This window comes from Candida parapsilosis, contig 005809, assembly GCF_000182765.1.
Source record: "Candida parapsilosis strain CDC317 annotated contig 005809".
Classification (NCBI taxonomy): Eukaryota; Fungi; Ascomycota; class Pichiomycetes; order Serinales; family Debaryomycetaceae; genus Lodderomyces; species Lodderomyces parapsilosis.
Window position 1 is genome coordinate 2,233,491 of NW_023503281.1, and position 23,478 is coordinate 2,256,968.

At 38.0% G+C, this 23,478-nt stretch overlaps 7 protein-coding genes across 7 annotated transcripts; 3 read left to right on the forward strand and 4 right to left on the reverse strand. All coding sequences in view use genetic code 12, as the record gives it.

The window, feature by feature from the left end:
- Positions 1-256: 256 nt before the first annotated feature.
- CPAR2_210420 (uncharacterized protein) lies at positions 257-2,938 on the forward strand (the record flags this gene model as incomplete). Its single annotated transcript, XM_036809982.1, has 1 exon — positions 257-2,938. The coding sequence occupies one exon, from the start codon at positions 257-259 to the stop codon at positions 2,936-2,938; it is 2,682 nt and encodes an 893-aa protein (XP_036666565.1).
- Positions 2,939-5,303: 2,365 nt separating this feature from the next.
- On the forward strand, positions 5,304-12,938 carry CHK1 (Chk1p; the record flags this gene model as incomplete). The annotated part of the gene is made up of 1 exon (XM_036809983.1): positions 5,304-12,938. One exon carries the CDS (start codon positions 5,304-5,306, stop codon positions 12,936-12,938), a length of 7,635 nt encoding a protein of 2,544 aa, XP_036666566.1.
- A 111-nt stretch (positions 12,939-13,049) lies between these two features.
- GCF1 (Gcf1p) lies at positions 13,050-13,805 on the reverse strand (the record flags this gene model as incomplete). The annotated part of the gene is made up of 1 exon (XM_036809984.1): positions 13,050-13,805. The coding sequence occupies one exon, from the start codon at positions 13,803-13,805 to the stop codon at positions 13,050-13,052; it is 756 nt and encodes a 251-aa protein (XP_036666567.1).
- An 811-nt stretch (positions 13,806-14,616) lies between these two features.
- Positions 14,617-16,281, forward strand: TCP1 (chaperonin-containing T-complex alpha subunit; the record flags this gene model as incomplete). The annotated part of the gene is made up of 1 exon (XM_036809985.1): positions 14,617-16,281. The coding sequence occupies one exon, from the start codon at positions 14,617-14,619 to the stop codon at positions 16,279-16,281; it is 1,665 nt and encodes a 554-aa protein (XP_036666568.1).
- A 230-nt stretch (positions 16,282-16,511) lies between these two features.
- Positions 16,512-17,630, reverse strand: PCL2 (cyclin; the record flags this gene model as incomplete). The annotated part of the gene is made up of 1 exon (XM_036809986.1): positions 16,512-17,630. The coding sequence occupies one exon, from the start codon at positions 17,628-17,630 to the stop codon at positions 16,512-16,514; it is 1,119 nt and encodes a 372-aa protein (XP_036666569.1).
- Positions 17,631-19,970: 2,340 nt separating this feature from the next.
- On the reverse strand, positions 19,971-21,221 carry VCX1 (Vcx1p; the record flags this gene model as incomplete). Its single annotated transcript, XM_036809987.1, has 1 exon — positions 19,971-21,221. One exon carries the CDS (start codon positions 21,219-21,221, stop codon positions 19,971-19,973), a length of 1,251 nt encoding a protein of 416 aa, XP_036666570.1.
- Positions 21,222-21,784: 563 nt separating this feature from the next.
- Positions 21,785-23,242, reverse strand: ERG1 (squalene monooxygenase; the record flags this gene model as incomplete). The annotated part of the gene is made up of 1 exon (XM_036809988.1): positions 21,785-23,242. One exon carries the CDS (start codon positions 23,240-23,242, stop codon positions 21,785-21,787), a length of 1,458 nt encoding a protein of 485 aa, XP_036666571.1.
- Positions 23,243-23,478: the final 236 nt, after the last annotated feature.

A 23,478-nucleotide genomic window follows, 5' to 3' on the forward strand; every position in this document is an offset into this window, starting at 1 on the left:
TGCACCATATGTTTACACACACTTTCAACCTTCCTTACTTTGCCATATTAATAACAAATATATAAACCAAGGGATATGTACAAAAAGTTGGGTTGACGAAAGTCAGCGCATAATTTTCTTTCCATTGCTTTAGCAAAACTTTACTGCTTTTGATATTACTAGTTGATACCCCATTCTTAAAGAGACTTACAACGTCAAAAGAGAACTACAATCATACCAAAAGAGCAATCGTTTACACTATCATATCCCCTTCACAATGTCAGATTTGAGATTGGGTCCAGTTGAAGTACACAATATCAAGACCTCTTGGTCAAGAACTGACCAAGATGATTTTTTCAACAGATTGTATCCAAATTTGTTTGATCAAAATAGATCCTTGCGTCAAATTTTCCATAATGACGAATTGGTGATTCACGAGCATTCAAATATATTTGCTGATTTGTTTAGCTTTATTATTGACAATATTGAAGATGGTGCTTTGTTGGATGAATTTTTGTATCAATTTGTCAAGGAGAATCAAAGGTTTGCTGAGACTGCCGTCAAGTACTTGGAACCAATGGGTAACACATTGATAACGACATTCAAGCAAGTGTTGAATACTCATTGGACGAGTGTTTTGGAATTAGTTTGGATCAAGGTTTATGTCTTTGTTGCTAATTCAATCTTGCAATTGGTGGATGATATTTCAAGTGAAACTAGCTCCATTAACGAGGCTGATATTCCACCATTGAATATTCAAAGAAACTTGTCAAGAACCACTTCACGTGATCAAAGTATTGTTGGTGTTGCAGCACCTGGTGTTGAATCACCAGTATTAATGGATTCTGCTCCTACCCCACAAACTCCATCTACTCCAGTAATGGATTTTGACGTGAAGCCAGGTAAGGCTAAGGAGACGTCCATCTTGAATAAACACAATTCGATTGAAATTGATTTGAAGACTAATGAAAAATATAAAGGTTTCAGAAGATCGGTTGATGTTGCTCTGTCACCAATTCAAGTTGCAATCCCAACTGCTGACACTTTTCAAAAAGTTCACCATACAAACTTCTCATCTTCATTGAAGTCCTTTTTGCCAACTCCATTGGAGGAAGATGAAGGAACTTTTGCAGCACCAAGACCTGCATTTGATCCTAGGAGGAGAAGAGGTTCATCAATGTCGCCCTCACCATCATCTCCATCAACACCACGTTTATCTTCAATTGTCAACAGCTCCAGGTTTACCAATGATGAAGATGACCAAGCTGCTGAGTCTGACGTTGATGACTTTGCCACTCCAAGAGCAAGTAGAAGGGGTTCATTTTCAGAAAACTACCAACCATCGCCTTCATTGCTCAACAAGTTGAAGGTTAAGGAGCAAGTGTATCCAGAACCACAATTTGATGCTGATGACGATGTTCTGTCGGAAGATTCCATCGATGATGCTCCATTTGATCCAAGACAAAGAAGAAGGGCCGGAAGTGACAAGAAGGCTGATGAAATTCCGTCACCTGAATCGTCAGAAGTTGATGAACAAGAAGAAGAAGCTTTTATTTACAAGCAACACAAGGATGTTTCAAACTCAATTCCTGAAAGATCGTTGAGCAGAGGTGGTTTGACCGGTGGTACTTTTGATTATCAATCATTTGGATTGAAAGGATTGGCACCGATTGTGGAAGATGATGACCGTTCATCCAAATATGATTCTGATGATGAGAAAATGATGAATACGAGAAAATCAAGTTCTGGATCGAGTTGTGGAGAATCAGATTCTAGAGCAAGTTCGTTGTCGTTGCACCACTCCGATTACAAATCGTCGATTTCTTCGGGTGTCGATTCATACAATAATGTCAAGGGCGCAGGTGTTCACACTAGAACTGCCTCTGTTGAGTCTGATGATTTCCAATTTTTTACTCCAGCTACAAATACAAAAGTGCATCATCAATCGCAGACTTCGCAAGCTGCACAACGTGGACACAAGAGAGAATCATCAATGTACTCGCTCAGCAAAAGTTGCTCAGCATCTGCTGCATCAATCACTTCAACTTCAAGAGCCTCATTAGGGTTTATGAGATCATCATTTGTGTTGAAGAAGGAAGTTGAACAGCAGGGTTACAATTATCCTGAAAATGTTGGTCCTATTTCATTGCCATCTACACCAAGAATCAATAATCCACCAACCATGAGCAATACTTTGAAATCGCAACAACAGTCGTTGTATGTGCACAAGGCTAGATCAGCAAGCTCACTCAAGATGGGAAGTAAGAATGATAGCATGCAAAGCTTTGTTTCTGCCAATGACAACTCCTATGATATGATCAATGCTTTTGTCACCAACTTGGAATCAGGCAACCAATCAACAACAACCGTTAATACAAAGTCAATTGCACCTGCAAAGAAGACTGGGTTTTTCGGTAGAGTTACATCATTGTTTTCAAGCAAGTCCACCAACCCAACACCAAAAGCTACCCCTAAATCCACACCAGCACCTTCAAGAAAACAATCTGTTGCCACACTTCCCAAATCAGTACCATATGGTGATCTTGCCAACAAACCACTTCCCAGTGTGTCAGCTCACTCAACCATGATGGCCAAAACTGATTCTGGTTACTCAACATCGACAACAGGAGCACCTTCAACGACTAGAAAGTCATCATCATTGTTTACACCATATTCCAAGCCATCTGTTAGTGCCAGCTCGACAAACTTGTCATCAGTTGCAAGTACCAGTGCATCATTGTTTGCTCCTCAAACCAACAACTCCAGTCACTACAACAAGCATGGTGCTTCAAACCACGATTTGACTTCGGTTTATTCTAATGGAACTTCAGGTACTAGAATCACAATGTTTAGAAGAAAAGACCATGGTGAACCAAAATACGTTCCTCCACCAACTAAACATACAAGAAAAGGTAACAAGTACAATGTTAAGAAGGTGCCTTACAACGTCTTTGCTTAAGACTAATTAAAAGGGAAGGGGTTTTTCGGTTCTATATTTTATTCAATTCTTGTTTGCTATGGACAACCGAGACGCAGATTGAAGGATTTGCGTTGGCATCAACAATAACAAATAAAAGGGTGTTATTTTTTTTCCTTTCTGTGATTGTTGTGAACTACAATGATTTCATAACATCAACTCAAAGAAGGGAGGGGAAATTTCTTACCCTTCTGTTTGATGATGATGATGAATGATCTGTTTTCTGATTCGTTGTTGTTTTTTCTTATGGATTCCAGTTTTTTGTTTTTAGATATAATCTAGTTATTTATACAATTGTTTAATTTTGATCAATAAAACGTTGAATTATGGAAAAAAAAAAAAAAAAAGATTTGTTATATTGTAAAGAGGTCAAACTGCTATATTCAAATTAAAGTCTGTACACTTCGTGAGAAAAGTTCAGCTAGTCGTAATAATTTCCTTTTTAGGGCAGTGTCATATTTGATAAAACATGTACTAGTATGAACCAGCAAAAAAGCACGCCTTAGTTTGGAGCACAAGAGGGTAAATGTTGTAGAAATTTTGACGCATAAAAGCCGTTCTGCATATTGAATTTTTAATAGAACATTGGAATACAGGAATGAGCTTCCGTGCGTTTAAATCTGAAGAAAGTTGGCGCTAGAGCGCCTAGTAAATGTGTCGGCTCATGGAATATTACATTCTTCGAGGAGAGTTGGTGTTATCTCTGAGGAATCGAATTTAAGAAAGTTTAATTTTCAAAAGTTAGATTTTGCAGCTATTTTTCCGATTAAACTACTTTGGTACACATATATACTCTGAAAATTGACTTTATACAATAGACAATTAGGGAGTAGTATTTTATACTTCTCCACTGATAACGGGATCGTACTCGGTCTCGAGTAAGATGCCCAGCTATCAATTCGCTTCATTAATGAATTCAATTTCTCTCTACTATTGTCCATTAAATCAGCCACCATTAGCCACTACCGGCCTCCACTTCCAGGCTCGAAGTTTTGTGAACTTACTATTTTGATGAAGGACAAAATTGCATAACAGAAGTGAAACTTCCAGGAAAAACAACCACGAAAATTAGTCACAAAGAATGATGACATACTCACTATTGCATAAGAAGACTTTGAGGCGAGACGCTAGAGTAGTGAAGCATTCGAAGTTTGAAAAAAACAATTTAAGTCAAAGATAGCAATTAAAATATCTCATAATGCAGGTCCATGCAATGTAAACTGCCCACTAAAGCAAAGTGCACAGGCTAGATGATTCTTCACTGAAAAGTTCGTGTATACCCAAACTGTGAATACTAAACCTACCTTGAAAACACAGGTGGAATTCCGCTCTCTAAACTTTTTAACCTTTTGTGCATGGAACCAATTTGACTTGAGCAGAGCAATACAAAAAAAAAAAATGAAAATAAAATAAAGACGGAGGCAAATGAAAGCAAAATCTAAAACAGCCCACCTCTGTAAGACATTTGTTTCAAACAAAATCGGCTACTAAAGTAAATATGGACATCAATACACTGTGATCCAGTGTAGCTGTAATATAAACGGTGTAAAGCTCTTCTAGTTCTTTAGAGCAATCTCCAGTAAGAAAATTTTGAATTTCCGTCGTGACACAAAACTAAATTAACAACCAAACGAAAAGAGAGAGAGGGAACAAAAACTTATTCTTTTCGTTACCCAGCAAAAACAATGAAAAAGTGATAATTCCAAAATTTATCAAACAGAGACAAAAACATGTGGAGTATAGTGTTGTTACTGTTTAATGCTTTTCTTTTTAAAACTTTCTCAGCTGTTCACTTGAGCCCTTCAACTCAGCCCATACTGATCGACAAAGAGAACACATCTGAGACAAAAGAGAGAAAGTGTGTGTTGTGTGTTTTAGTTTTGTTATTGTTCAAATAATTACTTAGAAAACCCACCTTTTGAAAAGCTTTTGAGGCGAATTTAACAGTTTATGCATTTTACACAAACCAAGTTAGAAAATTATCCCAGGAAGAAAAACCATCAACATCAAAAGATTAGAGAATTTTCTTGCCTCGTTTCTTAATATCATATCTACTTGAATAAAGAGCATCGGAAAGCTGGGAGTTCACTTTAAAAATCACTTACTGCCAGTTCATTTGCACGAAATAAGAGAAACCTCTGTTTAAAAATCACCGTTCATTAAAGAGTCTTTTAAATTTCAGTTTCATTACGACCGCAGGTAGACGAAATCATATCTCCACACATATATAACTTTTCAGTTGACTACCCATTATCAGGCAGCTTAATTTTGCAAGCTAGTCGTCGATAATCGTCATCGAGTATAACCAAGTTAGGGGCCCGAATCAAAAACATTTCACAATTTCACTATGACGTCCCCGATGGCCGACAGAAGAAAGTCAACGGAAACAGTTTCGCCAACTACTTCAAACAGGGCCGATGATGACAGAGACAGTACCACATACAACAATAGCATTTTCTCTTCTACACCAAATCAAGAAAAGAAGGAGACAGAACAACGACCTGAAATTCTGAGAAGAACTACTTTCGACTACGACTTTGTCGCAAAGAGTGTTTTGTCACCACCACAAGTGCTGGAAAGTTTGGCAAAGCTAAAGCTAAACACTTCGTTACCAGCTGAATCATCATTTCCATCTTCGGAAAATCCTTCGGCCCTAAGCTTGAATTATGAATTGAGTTCCGATTACGGTGTGGAACCATCCAGATTAATCAAACCCCCATCACGTATCAGTATACCAGGAACTAGCTCACAAGGATACTCCACTGACCAAACATCTAGCCCAGACGACGAAAATAGAGCAATCATTAATCCCGACCAAAGCATATCCACTTTGTTTGGTGACGACGAGGACTTGAACTCGGTAGCTTCTTCCCGAGCACTCACAATGGATGAAGATAGCTCTTCTCTATCACTGGAGACTCGCGAAAATGTGGCATTGGGGAAGTCGTCGTATTTGAATAATGTTAATTATATAAGGGACCATTTGGATTTCTTGAACCAAAATTTGAATACCAACAAATCACCTAGAGGCTCTGATTCAAAATACCTGGACTTCGTCAATATATCACCGGACACTATACCTGGTTATAATTTGCTCAAACAATTTGGAAGTAGTAGTTTTCAAACGAACCTATTGTACCACGGAATAAAGGTGGGGAGCACTGACGACGCAAACACAGACAGCTTTTCTTGTAAGTTGGCTGGTGACCAGAGAGATTATATCGAGACCAACTCGAAGGTAGTTTTGAGTATTTCATCAAATATCTTGAAGAATATGTCACTTTCAAGGCTCCTTAATGAGTGGCACGTTTTGTCGGGTACAAAACCACCAAAGACTCATCTTTTGTGGTCGAATGAAACGTTGACCAACCAGTTTATCACCGATACCGAGCGACCAAAACTTCAAAAGGACAAAAAGCATGGTCTAAACACTTTACCATTGGGAGTTCCAGGTATCTTATACCCCGTTGAAATTTTGACATTCAGCTTTGTTAGCGATCAGGGAATAGAGCTCAATCGCAAGAATTTGAAAAAACAAAAGCGTGTTGCATTGGTTTATAATGATAATGATTACAAATCTTTTCGCGAATATAGCTGTGGGACCGCAGAATTACACCCTGAAAGAAATTCGTCAACTTCTTCCTATGGCTCGGGTTCTCGGTCAATCAAGAGTGCGAACTCCACATCACATAATACACCTAGTGACTCCATTGATCAATCAAATGGGTTCTTCGGTGGAGTTGGACCTGTTGGAGCCACTAGCTCGACAAATTCCTTATTCAACAGGTTGACGGAGCAAGTTTCGAGCAGCCCCAAGACCCCTTTGAAGGTGGTTGAGATAATCTCCGATATGATAAAGGTTGTTGAAACCTTGGGCGTTGTGCACGAGCTTGGCTTTGTCCATAATGGTATAACCAGTATGAATTTACTTAAATCAGAAAATGACCAGAATGATGTCAAGATAACCGGCTGGGAGTTTGCATTTTGTCATCTTGAAGATTGCATTTATGGATATAGGAAAAACCACTTGAACGAAATATCTGACTTGATCCCTTATATGGCTCCCGAAGTTTCTGGTGTTGTCAATCAAATGGTTGATCACAGATCAGATTTTTATTCCCTTGGTATAGTGATGTATGAGTTGTTATTGGGAACCTTGCCATTTCAAAGCGACGATCCCAATTCCATTGTACGAATGCACATATTTCAAAAGCCTGTTGCCCCACATTTGTTGGCACCCAATTGGATCTCAGAGAAACTAGGGGCCACCATCATGAGATGCCTTGAAAAAAATCCACTGGACAGATACACTGATTGCTACTCTTTACTAAGTGATTTGATTTTGATTAAAAATCACTACATTGATAGGGTAAGCTCCATGGGCGAGTTGGTATGGAATCACTGGAAAAGGACGGGGGAATTTGATGTCTATCTCAACAAGGAAAAAATGAAACATCCCGAAAAAGTGGGTCACACACCAACACTCACGTTTCCAGCGAAATTTATAGGCCGCGATGAATTGTACAAAAAGATCTTTGATGAATACAATGACACTTTCGACGGGGGTGTTAACTTGTTTTGGATAAGTGGTGAAAGTGGTGTTGGAAAAACCATTATTTTGAATGATATGCGTGTAGGCGCATTCTTCAAGTATGACTTTTATTGCATTTGGAAGTTTTCATGTTCTGATACAGGAAACTCAATTTATCTGATTCTTTTGGAAGGAATCAAAACGATCATTGGTCAAATTTTGGAATGTTCTGAAGAAATACAAGATAGTTGGCGAGATTTGATTGTCACCAATATCCCATTGGATTTGAGTATCTTGTTTTACCTCATTCCGCAATTGAGAAAACTATTGGGTCCGAAATACATCTCAATTTATCAGCATAAACTGGGAACAAACTCGCCAGGAGGTGCAAATAGAGAGGAAGCAACCTCAACTTTGGAAGTCAAGTTCAGAGCAATTATAAAATCATTTTACAAAGTTGTTGGTTTGCAAGGGTTGACAATTTTTATCGATGATGTACATTGGTGCAGTCAAGAATCGTGGCACCTATTATGTGATATGTTGAATTTCGATGATGAAGCAGACATAAGTCAGATGTCTTTGAAGATTGTTTCCACTTTCACAACCGATGCTAAACAATTTCAAGAAAACATCAGTAGTGTGGAAAAAGAGAAGCGGTTCAAGAATTACGTTAATAGATCCAACATGTCGTTACATGTGTTTGATGTGCCGAAAGTACCCGGCGATGCTTACAAAAGTTGGATTCTGCAAGTCATCGGCACGAATTCATCATCAGCCAGACACGGAAGTGGCCCCCCACCTGCTCCACAACAAAGTAGCATGTCTTCAATGATCAATAAGACTACAACTGAAAAGAAGAGTCCTAAATCTTCAGCCATGAACACCACGGCAATTGCTAACGCTTTGAGGTTTTACGAGGCCACTGACGGGAACGTAATGTTAGCGCAATATGCGATAAGCATGGCTCGATTCAGTCAGCATTGCTTTTATGTAAAACATGCAAATTATGGCCGATTTGTTGTGGACAATTTGTCGATTGAAAATTACGGAGCAAGCAAGAGCGAGATCATTGAAAACTTTATCAAAGCTTCTATCAACTCAGATATGAAAAGTTTGCTTGAATTTGCTGCGATCATTTCCCAAGGACCAGGTTTCCACCTCTCTGATTTGATTGTCGCTTCTTCTTTGCCGATGGACAAGGTGTTCAAAACACTTTCACTTTTGGTTGACGCAAAGATACTTTTGCCTACAACTACATACTACAAAGTTCCATTCGATTTGATTTGCTCAAGTGAGTCGCCTTTTGACTTGCCGGATAATGATATATGGGAGTTGACATCGCATTGCAGTTATAGGTTTTATTACGATTCACTCATTGTCCACATCATTGCAGATTTAGTTGCCACCGACAAATACATGGAATTATCAAGACTTTGTGCTCTTAGATATCACAAAACTGTAAGCAAAGAAAAGAATTTAAACATTGGGGTCTATCTACAAATGGCGGGATATTTTCGCAACTCCTATCAAGTGGCAAGACAAGAGGAAAAAGAGTTGTATATCGAGGTCTTGGTTCAAGCTGGCAGATATGCATCATCAACCTATAACATGAAGTTGGCACAAAAGTTATTTGAAGTGGTAGGTGAACTTGTTGATGAGCTTGACTCCAAGCGTCAGCTCAAATCTATATTAACCGTGTCTCAAAATCACTACTATTTCGGTGAGTACGACAAGTGTTTGGAGGTAATGAACAATGCTCAAAAGAAGTACGGATTTGACCGCATTGTTTTCCTATATCAATTGGTTCGATGTAAAATTCAAATGGGTGATATCGAGGAAGCAATTAAAATAAGTTTCGAAAGTTTGCCTAAACTCGGAATCACAATCAGTGATGATGAAGAGCAGAACATCAAAAACTATCAAACGATCAAGTCCAAAATTCCAATTTCAGTACCCGATATTAGAAACATCCTAAGAGTAAAACCGACAGAGTCTCCAAAGCTTTTACTTATCTACCATTTGATAAGTCAGCTTCTACCATCATTGGTTGTTTTTCGCAAGAACGCTAGCAGAAAACTTTTGGTGGTGCAAGCGATGCAAGCCATTTACAAACACGGGCCGTCACCGTTTGCTGCTATGATCATCATTGACTTTGCTTCCGATTTTGCAAGCGAGTTTACATCCGCTGGCCAAGTGAGAGCCAAGGAGCTTTGTAAAGTTGCCATGATTTTGGTCAATCATGCAAGCAACGTATCGATTAATTACTACCGGGAAATCTATCAACTTTACGTTTGTACATTGGCCCTATATCTTGAGCCAATGCCGGCGATCCTCAAGTATTACGAGACAGGCTTGGAAAGTACCCAAAATGAGATGCTTCTGGGGTTTGGAGAGTTGCGCATTGTGATGTCAACAATTGACATATTTCTACTTCTTTTGGGCGGCAAGGCCTATGATATATCTTATCTGATGAAGAGAAGGAAATCACAGAGACAGAAATTGGGACTACTGGATGAACAGATGTTTGTTTTTGATTCAGAAGATTGCGTGCTTGGGTCGTTGTCTGCTGTTGATTATCAAGCCCGATATGAGGCAACTATGATGAAGGAGAAAAGTTTGAGCCAATTTTGCTACTTTGCGGTAGTATTGAACGGTATGATAGTAGAGAAGAGGTACGATGAAGGTGTCGAGTTGATGTTGAACAAGTCCCACGAAGTTGTTGAATCATATCCGCTTTTGTTCTACTCCAGTCATTACTATATGGTATCGGCTATTATAATCACCTTTGCCTCAAAAGGAGATCGAACTGTTGAAGAAAGGAAGACTGGTATTTTCAATGACATATATCATCGAGTGAAGTTGTGGGCATCAACAAATGAGCATAATTTTGGTAACCGCGTCATTTTCCTACTGGCTTTGAAAGCTGTCAGAGACGGTAATACGGACCACTTGGAGATTCTCGACATCTTTGAGGATGCTATTGACAAGGGTGCAAAAGCTCAGAATTGGTATGACGTGTCGTGGATTAGTGTGTTTTGTGCCAGGTGGTTAGTCAACTGCAATAAAAGTAAAAGAAGAATTGGTCAATTAGCCAAGCGCGCCATTGATATAATGAAGAAGTTGGAATTTGACGAGTTTGTCAAACTATTACTGGAAGAGTTTAAGAAATACCTTGAGCAGGATTGTGCATTGTTTAGCTGGGCCGGTATTGGCAAAATGAAGCAGCGTGAAGAAGGAACAAGGCACGCAAAGATATTACCTTCCAATCTTCCAATCAGCACAGATGATAGTGTAAGCGAAGATATGAAGTCACAAATGAAATTGAACAGACAGTCGAGAAAAGCTAAGCATAGAACAAAGAAGAACGAAAATGCCAATGCCGCGTATGATTTGAATTCCACGATACAAGCATGTTTGGGGATATCCGAAGCCAGTGACGAACGAACTATCTTGATTGAGTTGTTAACATGCGCTATCAAATTTGCTGAGGTTGATTATGGTGTGGTTGTGCATATGAGTGGAGAACCTAAAATTATAGGTGTTGGCTCGGCACAACACATATACACCTTAAATGAAGAGCCATTGAGCTCCAGGACTGATGTTTGTCCTTATCAATTGTTGGTGCATGTTTTGGATACAGGAGAAGCCGTCAACAAGGAAGATGACCATATTGCTTTTACAAATCGTTTCGGCAAAGATTCTTACTATACACACAACTCTTGTTCCACGATCTTGTGTATCCCTTTGCAAAATCAATTTGGAGTTTTTGGTGCCTTGTATTTGGAAGTCGATTCGAGAAAAGATAAAAAGAAGGCCATCTTTGATGGTCGGAAGCGTGATTTGATAAACTTGTTTTGTACTCAAGCATCAGTGGCAATGGGTAAAGCGAGGTTGATTTCACAAATGGAAGTTGCCAAATTGGCGGCGGAGGATGCCACAGCCGAAAAAGCAAGCTTTTTGGCCAACATGTCCCATGAAATTAGAACGCCATTCAATTCGTTATTGTCTTGCTCAATATTTTTATTAGACACCACATTGAACTCAACCCAGAGAGAATATGTTGAAGCCATTAAAAGCTCGGCAATGGTGACATTGAATATAATTGATGGTATATTGGCATTTTCAAAAATTGAGCATGGGTCATTCACGTTGGAAAACTCGCCGTTTTCACTCAACGATTGTATTGAAAGTGCTATACAATTGGGAGGAGAACAAGTTGTTGACAATGATTTGGAGTTGGTGTTTTTCAACAATTGTCCTCAGATTAATACAGTTACTGGTGATGTCACTCGAGTAAGACAAATTATCATCAACTTGGTTGGTAATGCAATGAAGTTTACCACTCATGGCCATATAATCGTCAATTGCAATGCTGCGGAATTAACTCCAGAAAGATACGAAGTTACACTTTCTGTGGAGGACACGGGAATTGGTATACCAGAGTTGTCGCAGAATAAAGTATTTGGGGCATTTTCACAAGTGGATGGATCATCTCGACGAGAGTTTGGTGGATCGGGTTTAGGATTGGCGATATCAAAGAAGTTGGCCGATTTAATGGGTGGTGATATTCGATTTGAGAGTGAGGAAGGTGTTGGAAGTACTTTTTACTTTGATGTTGCGTTTAATGTGCTGTTGTTTGATAAACCGGAGATTGAATTGCAAGGGAAAACGGCATTAATATTGAATAAATTGGATTTGACTGGGGCATCGTTGAAGAATATGTTGACATTTTTCAAATTGGCAGTGGACGACGTACGTGATGTTGATGACATTAAGGATGGTGGGGTTTATGACTTTTTGTTTGTAAATTTGGATGAATACGATGAGTTTAGTCGGTTGGAACCTCAATTGAAACAAAGTGCCAAGATTGTTATTTTAGCACAATTTGGTAAGCCATTGACGGGGGAAAGCGCCAAATACGAAGCATTATTGTGTCCCTTCCAACGCGAACGAGTAGTGAGATTGCTTCGAGACGTTAAACCAGAAGTTAAACCCAGTGTGATTACGCCAGTTCTGTTGGCCGATGAATACCCATTGAGAATTCTTCTTGCTGAAGATAATTTGTTAAACTACAAGGTTGCCTTAAAGTATTTGGAGAAATTGGGCTTTGAAGCCGACCACGCTAAAGATGGAGTTGAAGTTTTAGAAAAGTGTAATTCATTATTAGAAAAAGGTGAGAAATACGATGTCATATTGATGGATATACAAATGCCTACAAAAGATGGTATATCTGCCACCAAAGAGTTGATTGAAAAGTACACTAAATTGAATAAACAAAATTACATCCCCAAAATTGTTGCATTGACGGCGAATGTTGCTGGTGATGATCGAAAAAAGTGCATTGAATGTGGTATGGTTGATTTTGTATCAAAGCCAATCTTGCCCAACGAATTGAAGCGAGTATTGACACATTTGGGAAAAATGGTGGGAGAGGAAAACAAGAAAGGCTAAACTGGAAACGCAAACTGATTTTTCCGGGGGTTGCTTTAGATTAATTTGATAGATTAAAGAAATACATTTTGAATTCAAACAATATTCGAGTTCTATGTAGCTGTGCTTCTTTTAGATTGTGAATTTGTACTCTTGTTTAAACTTCACCAATTTCGGATATTCTTCTTCTCTAGTCTTTTCCCATTGCTTTTGAAGAGATTTAATCCTTTCGACTTCATGATCAGGCACATCAAATGACTTTTTCTCTTCATCGGACAATGCTTTCCATTTTGCTGCCAATCTTGTCATTGCTTCACGTCCAGATACATCTGGAGGATAATTTTGACTAACGAAATTTTGATAGGCTGAAGTAGGGCCCAAGACCGGTTTAGGTGTCAATATTGATTTCAATGCATGATTGTACTTGTTAGTAGCCTCTTTATATTTAGCAACTTCGGATTCGGACAACTCTGCAAATTTCTCCTTCAATTCATACACTGGAGTCTTGGTTGCTTTGGCAAAATAGTTGTGAACATTTAATGAACGTGGTTCTCTCAATGTATCTTTCAAGAAAGCCTTATGTTTCTCAGCTTCCTTTTGTTCTTTCAATTTAGTCTTTTCTTGGGTTGCTGCCTTCTTTTTACGTTCTTTACTCAACTCTCTGATTTCTCTGGTTTTGTCCTTGAGGTCTTGTTCAATCGATTTCTTTTTATCCTTGGCTGTTTGAAGCTTCTTCTTCAAATAAGCAGCTTCCTTATCTTTGGAGGATCGAGTGGTTTTGGCGGTTGAGTAGTTTACAACTTGGTGGCGAATAGACGCGCTACTTAAAGGCTTACAGATAACCTGAGTTGCCAATGCCCTACTAGGGTTAACAATGAGTCTCAACATTGCTGCAATAAGCTCTGCTTTGGTGCTAAATCTGTACAAATTTGTTGTGAATTGAGTTGAACTTGAGAAACTTCTTTTTTGCTTTTGTTTATATTTTGTTTATATTTTGTTTATATTTTGTTAGCCTCACATGACTTTCTCCTTCTCTCTCCCTCTCGCATTCCAGCCCATAGACAACCCAAAAGGGAAATAGACAAAACAGTAATGTAATAGTCCCCAATCCACAAAACTTTAAAAGAAGTGGTGCTATGTAGGTGGTTGAGTGTAAGTTTAGGAATAAGCCAAGAGGTGTTGAAAAAGTGCTATTATAGAGTCAATGGTATCTATTCTCAAGTTTGTAGTAGAGATCTTACTTCGGACACAATATACATGGGCTTGAAGTGGATACGAAACTCCTTTCAGCCAAAAGCGAAACCGAATCACTTCCTACCGAAAACCGCTTCACTACCTTTGACGGAAATATATTAGTATAATCATAGATTTCACTTTGAGGGAGAAAATATATCACATTCCCAATGGCACTACCTATTTAATGTCCAACCCATCTGTTCGAGATATCAATACCTTACAATCTAAAGTGCCATTACAACTCTGATGATGTGTACACTCAAAACACGGGTGTTATCTCAATTCCTCTTCCTCTTCCTCCCCCTCTAAATTCCCCAATCTTCTTCTTTGTTCCATTGCGTAAAAAAACAAAACTGAATTCAAGATTTCATTTTTTTTTAAAATTTTTCTGCTGCAAGAAGATCAGTTTCCAGAACAACAAACAACAATCATATAAATAACTCCTCCTTTCACCGAATCACATATGTTTTCCGCAGCTCGTTCAGATACGTTGTTCTTAGGGGCTCAAAAAGTCACTGGTGACGATGTGCGTAACCAAACAGTTTTGGCTGCGCAAACAGTGGCCAATGTTGTCAAGTCATCTTTGGGACCAGTTGGATTGGATAAAATGTTGGTTGACGATATCGGAGATGTCACTGTGACCAATGATGGGGCTACTATTTTGGCATTGTTGGATGTCCAACATCCAGCTGGTCAAATTTTGGTAGAATTGGCTCAACAGCAAGATCGCGAAGTTGGTGATGGAACAACTTCAGTGGTTATCATTGCTGCTGAGTTATTGAAGCGTGCCAATGAGTTGGTCAAACATAAAGTACATCCAACCACAATCATCAGTGGATACAGATTAGCATTGAAGGAATCGATCAGATATATAAATCAAATCTTGTCACAAAATGTTGATCAATTGGGAAAGGAAACCTTGATTAACATCGCCAAGACATCAATGTCATCGAAAATCATTGGAGCTGATTCTGATTTTTTCAGCAAGATTGTCGTTGATGCAATGTTGGCGGTAAAGACAACAAACTCAAAGGGGGAAACTAAATATCCAGTTAAAGCAGTAAACATTTTGAAAGCTCACGGTAAATCAGCATTGGAGTCGGTATTGGTCGAAGGCTATGCTTTGAACTGTACTGTTGCTTCACAAGCCATGGTGAAGGAGGTCAAAAATGCCAAGATTGCTTGTCTTGATATCAATTTACAAAAAGCGAGAATGGCAATGGGTGTACAAATAAATATTGAAGATCCTGATCAATTGGAAGAGATTAGGAAAAGAGAATATGGAATCATTATTGAGCGAATTCAGAAAATTATCGCCAGTGGTGCTAACGTCATCTTAACAACAAAGGGAATTGATGATTTATGTTTAAAAGAATTTGTTGAAAATGGATGTATGGCTGTTAGACGTTGTAAAAAAGAGGATTTACGCAGAATTGCTCGTGCCACTGGTGCCACTTTGGTATCATCATTGAGTAATTTGGAAGGTGAAGAAACGTTTGAAGCTAGTAATTTGGGTTCAGCACAAGAAGTCGTACAAACAAGAATCAGTGATGATGAATGCATATTAATAAAGGGAACCAAGCAACATTCATCAAGTTCGATAATTTTGAGAGGTCCAAATGATTATTCATTGGATGAAATGCAAAGATCTATAAATGATTCACTTTCAGTAGTGAAGAGGACGTTGGAAAGTGGTAATGTCGTACCTGGAGGAGGAGCAGTTGAAACTGCGCTAAACATTTATTTGGAAAATTTTGCTTCAACAGTGGGGTCGAGAGAACAATTGGCAATTGCAGAATTTGGTGCAGCATTGTTGATTATCCCCAAGACGTTGGCAATGAATGCAGCTAAAGATGCATCGGAATTGGTTTCGAAATTGAGAACATATCACGCTGCGGCACAATTGGCCAAGACTGATGATGAAAAAAGGAAAAAATATAAGAATTATGGGTTAGATTTGATACATGGCAAGATTGTAAATGAAGCTACCCAAGGTGTTTTGGAACCAACAATTTCCAAGATTAAGGCATTGAAATCGGCATTGGAAGCTTGTGTTTCGATATTGAGAATTGATACCATCATTGAAGTGCACCCAGAGCCACCAAAGGAAGATCCTCATGCTCATTGAGGCAGGAGATAGAAGAATTGGAGATTTGTATTTTTAGTGAAGTTTTGTGTACAATAAAGACGGCAGAGATAGTATATTACATCTTGGTGACAAGTCAGTAGTTTATAAAATGTGTACAATATTAAAATAACAAATCCCTATAACCTATTAAACCCCAAAAGAAAAAAAATTAAAAAAACAAACCATCCATTTCGAGAACTAAATGTACAATCATCCCATTAAAGTTTGCATCAAGCTACAACTTTACCTGAAGAGGTCAATAAACTCATCATTGATCTTTTCTTTTTGATGATGGGCGCCAAGTATTGATTCTTATCCTTTTCGCCACCACCAAATTTGGCAGATTTGGAAATTGGAATTTGTTGTGAATGAAGTTGCTGTTGTAGTACTTGAGTTGATGGTTTAAGGGTGTTTAGATTGTTTTGTGAAGTTGATGATAATGGTAATTTGTGAGATTGGGGTTTAGTGTATTGATGTGACAAGACATTGTTGGAGTCATATTGTGATAAATTGGATGCAATTGATGATGATGTAGACACAGTTCCACTTCCACCACTGTTGATGTTGTTGTTAGAATGTAGTGAGTAATTCGAAGATGTTGATGATAATGACGATGAAAGTGAAGATGAAGAAGTAACCACTGGGGTAGAGCTTCTTGAAGAAAACCTTGAGCCCATTGACACTATTGAATTGGTTGATTTCTTTTGTTGTGTCAATCTATAGTATTTAATTCTTTGCATAGATTCAATTTCTTGTTGTTGTAATAAGCAAGACTTGATACCAATCAAAAATGGTTGTAATGTATAAATCAATTCTTCTTGAGTAATATTGATATTCCAATTCAAAATCGAAATCAATTCACGTTCAGCCAAGTTAACTTCTTGTAAAGTCAATAAACCATCAGTATATTTTGTCCAATGTTTATTCAAAGGTGAACTATCATTTAATGATTTAGCAGCAACAATTAGTGCTGATAAAAAAATTCGATGTCTAGTAGTTTCCATCCCCACTGCATTTGCGGGTAAGTAGTTGCGTAATTTGTTTAAATAGACGAGGGTTGCCATTAGTGTTGGTGTTTGAACATTGGAATATTTAATCAAGTTTTTGATAAACTGAGTCAAAGTGATTGGTGGATTGATGGATAAAATCTCGGTACTGGAGTTTAACAGCAGCAGGGATGAATATGATGCTGGTGATGGCAACTGCTGTTGCGGTTGTGGTTGTGGTTGTGGTTGTGATTGTTGAGGTTTAACTTGTATTATTGAGTTTGTAGTGGATACAAGGAAATTAATCATATCCGAATTGACTGGTTGTCTTGCAAATATCTTTAATGCTTCTCTATCAGACATTGTAGATGTGAATGTAATAATTGGTGTATGAATGTGATGGTATTGAGATGGCAAGAATTATACAGTTGGTTGGTGTCAAGTAGTACAAGGTGAGTTGTCAATGTTGCAAATAAGGCTATAGGATATTCTTTGATTAGTGTTGTCTGTATCTGAGAATAGCGATTCTTTTCCTTCTATGTATAGAAAAGACGATCAAGACGCTCTATTGTATATATATATATATATTTAAGCTTTGATATATATATATATATTCTGAATACGGTATATTTGAAAGAATAAAATTAAACGCCAGAATTAATGTAGTACAAAAGTAGGTTACAGTATTTAAAATTACTTTAACAAGGTACATGTCCCAATTAGGAAATATGAAAGATAAAAGTTGCACAAACATGACCTCACTACAATATCTCTTTTTTTTTTCTCGTGTCTCGACTATTACGTAATACATAAGTACGCCTATTATAAAGCACTTATGTAATATAGAGTAGTTTGTATTACGTAATAATAACAATGTTTTCTCCTTCTAGGGAAAGGAGTTGCAAAACGATGAAACAATTTCTTAGCAAGAAGAAAGAGTAATATACACAAAGAAATTTTAATAACTCCATATGGGAAGGAGTAAGCATTGTAATCTTACACTTTTCTCTTTCACATATACCACAAGAACTCAAACCAATACAATGGGCATGTAGAGCATAGAAGCATGAAATTGAAAACCAACAAGGAAAGAAAGTGAACAATGAGATTTGTGCAGTAGAAGCAGTGGAAGAAGCAGCGAAGAGTAACAAGTGTTTGGTCATCCTTTCAAGTGGTCTATTGAAAGTACATTGAGTGTGTACACACAAGAAGAGTAACTTGAGCAAACTAAGTTCATATCTCAATTTGTTGTAATTTACTTGATTTGGGATAGACTGTAATGGAGATAGTGAAACAGGTTATTGATTTAAAGTGGGGAAGGCATTACAGATGAGAGATCAGGATCCATCATTCTACTAGACCATAACCAGCAGAAACGTTTTCTTTTCTGGAGAAAAGCCCAAAAAAGAAAAGAGAAAAAAAAAAAAAAAAATTGTCTTTTGCCCCAATAGAGTATTTTGATTGCTACTATAGTTAAAAGCTTCTCTTCTAGGGCAAGACCGTCATCTCCAAAATGGCGGATACTCATGTGGTCATCACAACTTCCTTATTTCTGTTAACACCTTGTTTCTCAATTAGTTTTGTTGGTGGTAAACCTTCGTTGGTTTGACTGTTGCTATAAAATTACATTACCTAATTGAGTTTAAGATTGAATCTGTTTGCATGCAGGATTAATAATTAGATAAAACGTTTTTTTTTTTTTTTCTTTTTTTTATTTTCATTTCCATTTTTTACTTTTTCGTGTTTTTCATTTAAGTACGCGTATGTACGCGTAGAAAAGTTATCATAAACTATTACAAAAGCACACATCTTTGTTTACCTTTTCTTTTGTACCGTGTATTATCAATAAACAAGGGGAAGGGGGAAGTTTACACAACACGCTAAATCCCCAATCTGTCAATAAACAATACAATACAATGGGCTAGAGTGTATCACGCAATAACAAACCACAGAAACTACCTCCTTTTTGTTTATCGGTTGTTCTTTCTCCAATCTAGAACCTATTCCTTAGGTACTGTTTGTACTACAATCACCTCCAGGTCATGGACCACCCACTACTGCCCTTTAACAAAGAGAACGACTTCGCCACACTAAGATTGTGATGAATTCGATACTCGGTTGCATCTTTGTATCCGACGTGTTTTTCAAAATACCTCAATGCAAAGGAGTGATGTTGTGTAAGACTACTAGGTCGTCATAAATCAAGTTATTTCGACCGCCTCCCACCTCCATACTCTGCTGCAACCCGTGCTTTGACTTATGACACACCCACACGCTCTCTTTCTCTTTCTCTTTCTCTTTCTCTTTCTCTTGCGACTTTAGGAATCACAATTTCATTCACAAAACATCCAACGCGAATCATAAAATATAGTAAACCACACCCGTGTGACTGTTTTTAGTTTTGAGCTTTGCAGCATCGTCACTCTCGCGAATTAACCCATCAAAGTTTGATTCAATTTTCCTTCGTGTCGCGTTGAAAATTTTAGACACCTCCTCCATAGAGAAGATCTAGACCAACTCTTAATCCTTTACGAAAAACGAGATTGCACTTGGCTCTTTTTCATCTACTACAATACAAACAATACTAAAAAACTACAAAAAAAAGTAAACCAAAATAACAAATGTTTTCCACACCAACATTTGCTTCTACCCTTCCTACTCCCTCCTTCCCTCTCCTCCTTCCCCCTCTCTCTCCTTCCTCCACTACAAACCAGCAGAATCTGGATAATAAAAAAATGCCAATGCAATTATCAAATAAGTTGACAACAACATCGCACCTTCTAACCAGTTACTCTCACCATCCAAAATCACCAAGTTAGTAATAAAGACACTAACAAACAAAATGGCAGTTTCGAAAGTGGAGAAATACAACGACATTGGAACATCAATCATCCAACCAACTAAAACCATGAATGGGGTAACAAATATAGCAATTTGTAAAGAAGAACCCACAGCAACCCCAATTGCAAGATCCATCTTGTCCTTCATGGCAACGATTATCGCAGTTACATGTTCAGCTGCATTTCCAACTATTGGAATAACAATCAAACCAATAAATGTTTTTGAAAGACCTGATTTCTCAACAATTTCATCAATGGAACCAACTAAATAATCGGCAGATACTGAAACCAATAATGTAGTGAGTAGCAATACCGTTAATCCTCCTAAAACCAGCAAATGATCATCTTCTGATTTACTACCAGTGATTATATCATCTGATGAAGTATTATTGTTGTGTGCTTGTTCATCGACAAAATCTTCAGTGGCTTCAAATAACGACTTATGTGTCTTTAAAGAAAAAAGCAAGTAAAACAAATAAATCACCAACAAGATGATTGACACACCACGAGAAAGACTGAGGATCAAATCATCAGAAGTACCTGGTTCTGGGAATTGACCCTTGTCTCCCTTTGGTGCGGGCAACGAAGCATGGAATGCAGCAGGAATCAATAATGAAGCAGTAGCCAATGCCATTAAACTCGACATTGTCTGAGCAACTGTTTGATTAAAAGTTTGTTGGACACGAGTAATACCACCAGCAACAAAACAACAACCAAGCACCAATAGTAAATTACTTAAAATCGAACCCAACATTGATGCTTGCACAATTCGAACTTGATTTTCCTTCAAGGCAATTATAGAAACAATCAATTCAACAGCATTACCAAATGTGGCATTCAATAATCCACCCACTGTTTGTCCCACATATTCACTAATTTCTTCCGTAGCATATGCCAATATTGAAGCCAAGGGAATAATGGCGAGGAAATTGAGCCAGAATCTAGCATTGGCCCCCCATTCCAATGCACCGGCAACAAGACCCAAAGGAACGAATATAAGCAAGTAGTTAACTGGCGATGATTTCAATGTCAATTTGGTGGCATTTGAGAAACTTTGAATAATGGATTGTGAATGTTGACGCGATGAGCCGCCAAGTAATGGTAAATCACTCATTGTAGAAAACTAGTCAGATCGGATTGTACTGGATTGGATCGGACAACTATAGTCTTATGAAAAATGTAATATAGGCTGTGTGAACTACTCTTTTGTCTAGTAGTATTATTTTTCCTCTTGCTCTTTTATACCCAGTTGTTGGTTTCTTGAAGATGAAATTCTACAATAAAAAAATAAATGCACGATTTATTAAAATCGTTCTGTGCCTGCAGGATTTAAACAACCAGCAATCATTCAACAAATTTATGCCCGAATGGTAAACTCGGTCCCCCGCGCGATTAAACGAATAATGAAAATGTGATTACAAAGTTAATGGAAAACTACTGTTTCTAAATTGAAAGGATGAGCCCCTTTGAATCGCACTTCCACTTTCTTTCCCTCCCCTACAAGCCTCGATCTCATCATTCTCGGCATGTCAATCTTGTGCTATGAGACATTTGCAAAAACAAAAAAAAAAATCTTGTCCTTTCACAACAATTGTTTTTGCGACATTCGTAATTGGTTACCACCCCCCACCTCTCGTTACTTTCTCTATACACACAAGGCTATACACCATTCTTTTCTTACTGAACCAACTCGGTCCATAAATAAGGTGTGAAAATAACAATAGCAGTAAACAATACTTCAATAGCTTCCCATATAGCAAGTGGGAACAAAACACCACGATCAATGAAATTCAAATAAATAGAATAAAATGCCACACTAAAGAAATGATTAAACAACAACATGGGGAATGGTAATACTCCACTTAATAATCCAATTGGTCCATCAACACAATCACCACCACGTTCAAAATACTTGAAACATCCACGTTGTAATATCTTTAATGGCTTCTTATCAGCGGCAAATAACGAGTACAATGCAATTGATAATGTATTGATCACTGCATCAAGGTTTTTCCGCTTGCGATGGAAAATGGTTAGCTTTTCTTGAACTAAATCATAGTCATCCAAATCCTCAACTGATTTTGGATCCAATAATCTTGCCAACAATACAGCGTCGTTTAATCCAACAGTCATTCCACCACCAGTTAATGGATGTCTCATATTCAATGAATCTCCAAGTAAGATTAATCCTCGTTGATTTTGTTTCTTTGCGGAAAGATACTGATTAGGCATGACTCTAAATTTCTTTTTTTCAACTGCAATTTTGAAAGCTGGGTATAGTTCTTTGGGTATCACTGGCAACACTTCTTTTTGCAAATAATTATAAATCTCATTCCTGGCTGCTGAGGGTGGCTTCGTGGATCTAAATGCACAAAGCACCCTGGTTTCCCCTGGCGACACTTGGTATATGAGTACTGGCGCATGATCGCCCAACAATACATGTCCTTTATTTGGTGCGGGTAATTTAGCATCTTCCAAATAAAATCCAACAAAATAAGACCCAATTGATGGTACGTTATCCTCTCCCAATGCACTTCTAAACTTGGAATAGATCCCATCGCATGATATGACTAATTTAGCCCGGTGCTGAAAATTTTCATCCTTTTGTAGCTTACCAGAAACACCAACAACGGTATCATTACATTCACGAACCAATTTGATAACTGTTCCTTCGATTGCTGTAACATTGGGCTCGTTTTTACATATGCTTCGTAAATTCTGCAAGAAATCCCCATGATGGAATGCAATGCCACGTACTCGTTCATCATTATCCCATTTGGTGACATCTATACTTGAGTCCAGTCTTAACTTATACTCCTTGCCCAATGGCCTGACAGGGTTGGTCACTTGAGCAACATCTTTAAATGGGTACTCAATAGTAACATGGTCATTATAATATTGGATATAGTATCCAGTACAGTCAATAGCGTTTATATCATTGATGGCATTTATCATGCCTAACTCTTTCAAAGCCTTGACACCGGCTGGTTGCATTAACTCTCCGACAATCCTATCGGGCCGTGACCAGTCTCGTTCAATGATTAAAACTGATCTTCCTTGTCTAGCCAAAGCTGTTGCTATGCATGGCCCAACTACACCAGCTCCAATCACAATAACATCATACTCGGTAGTCATTAGCCTCTAACTATGGGATGTTTTCCTCTTGTGTGGTGTATACGCTTTGTTTTTGTCTTGGTGACGGTGACTAGATTATATATCCTTCCCTCCCCTTGGCTTGATTTTGATGCATCATATGATTCTTTCTTTTTAAACAAATTTCACATTCTTTTTTTTTTTCACATCTAAACGACGCGCGACACTTTCTCTTTTTGACACCTTATTTTTTTATACGAGAAGCAAAAGCCGCATGA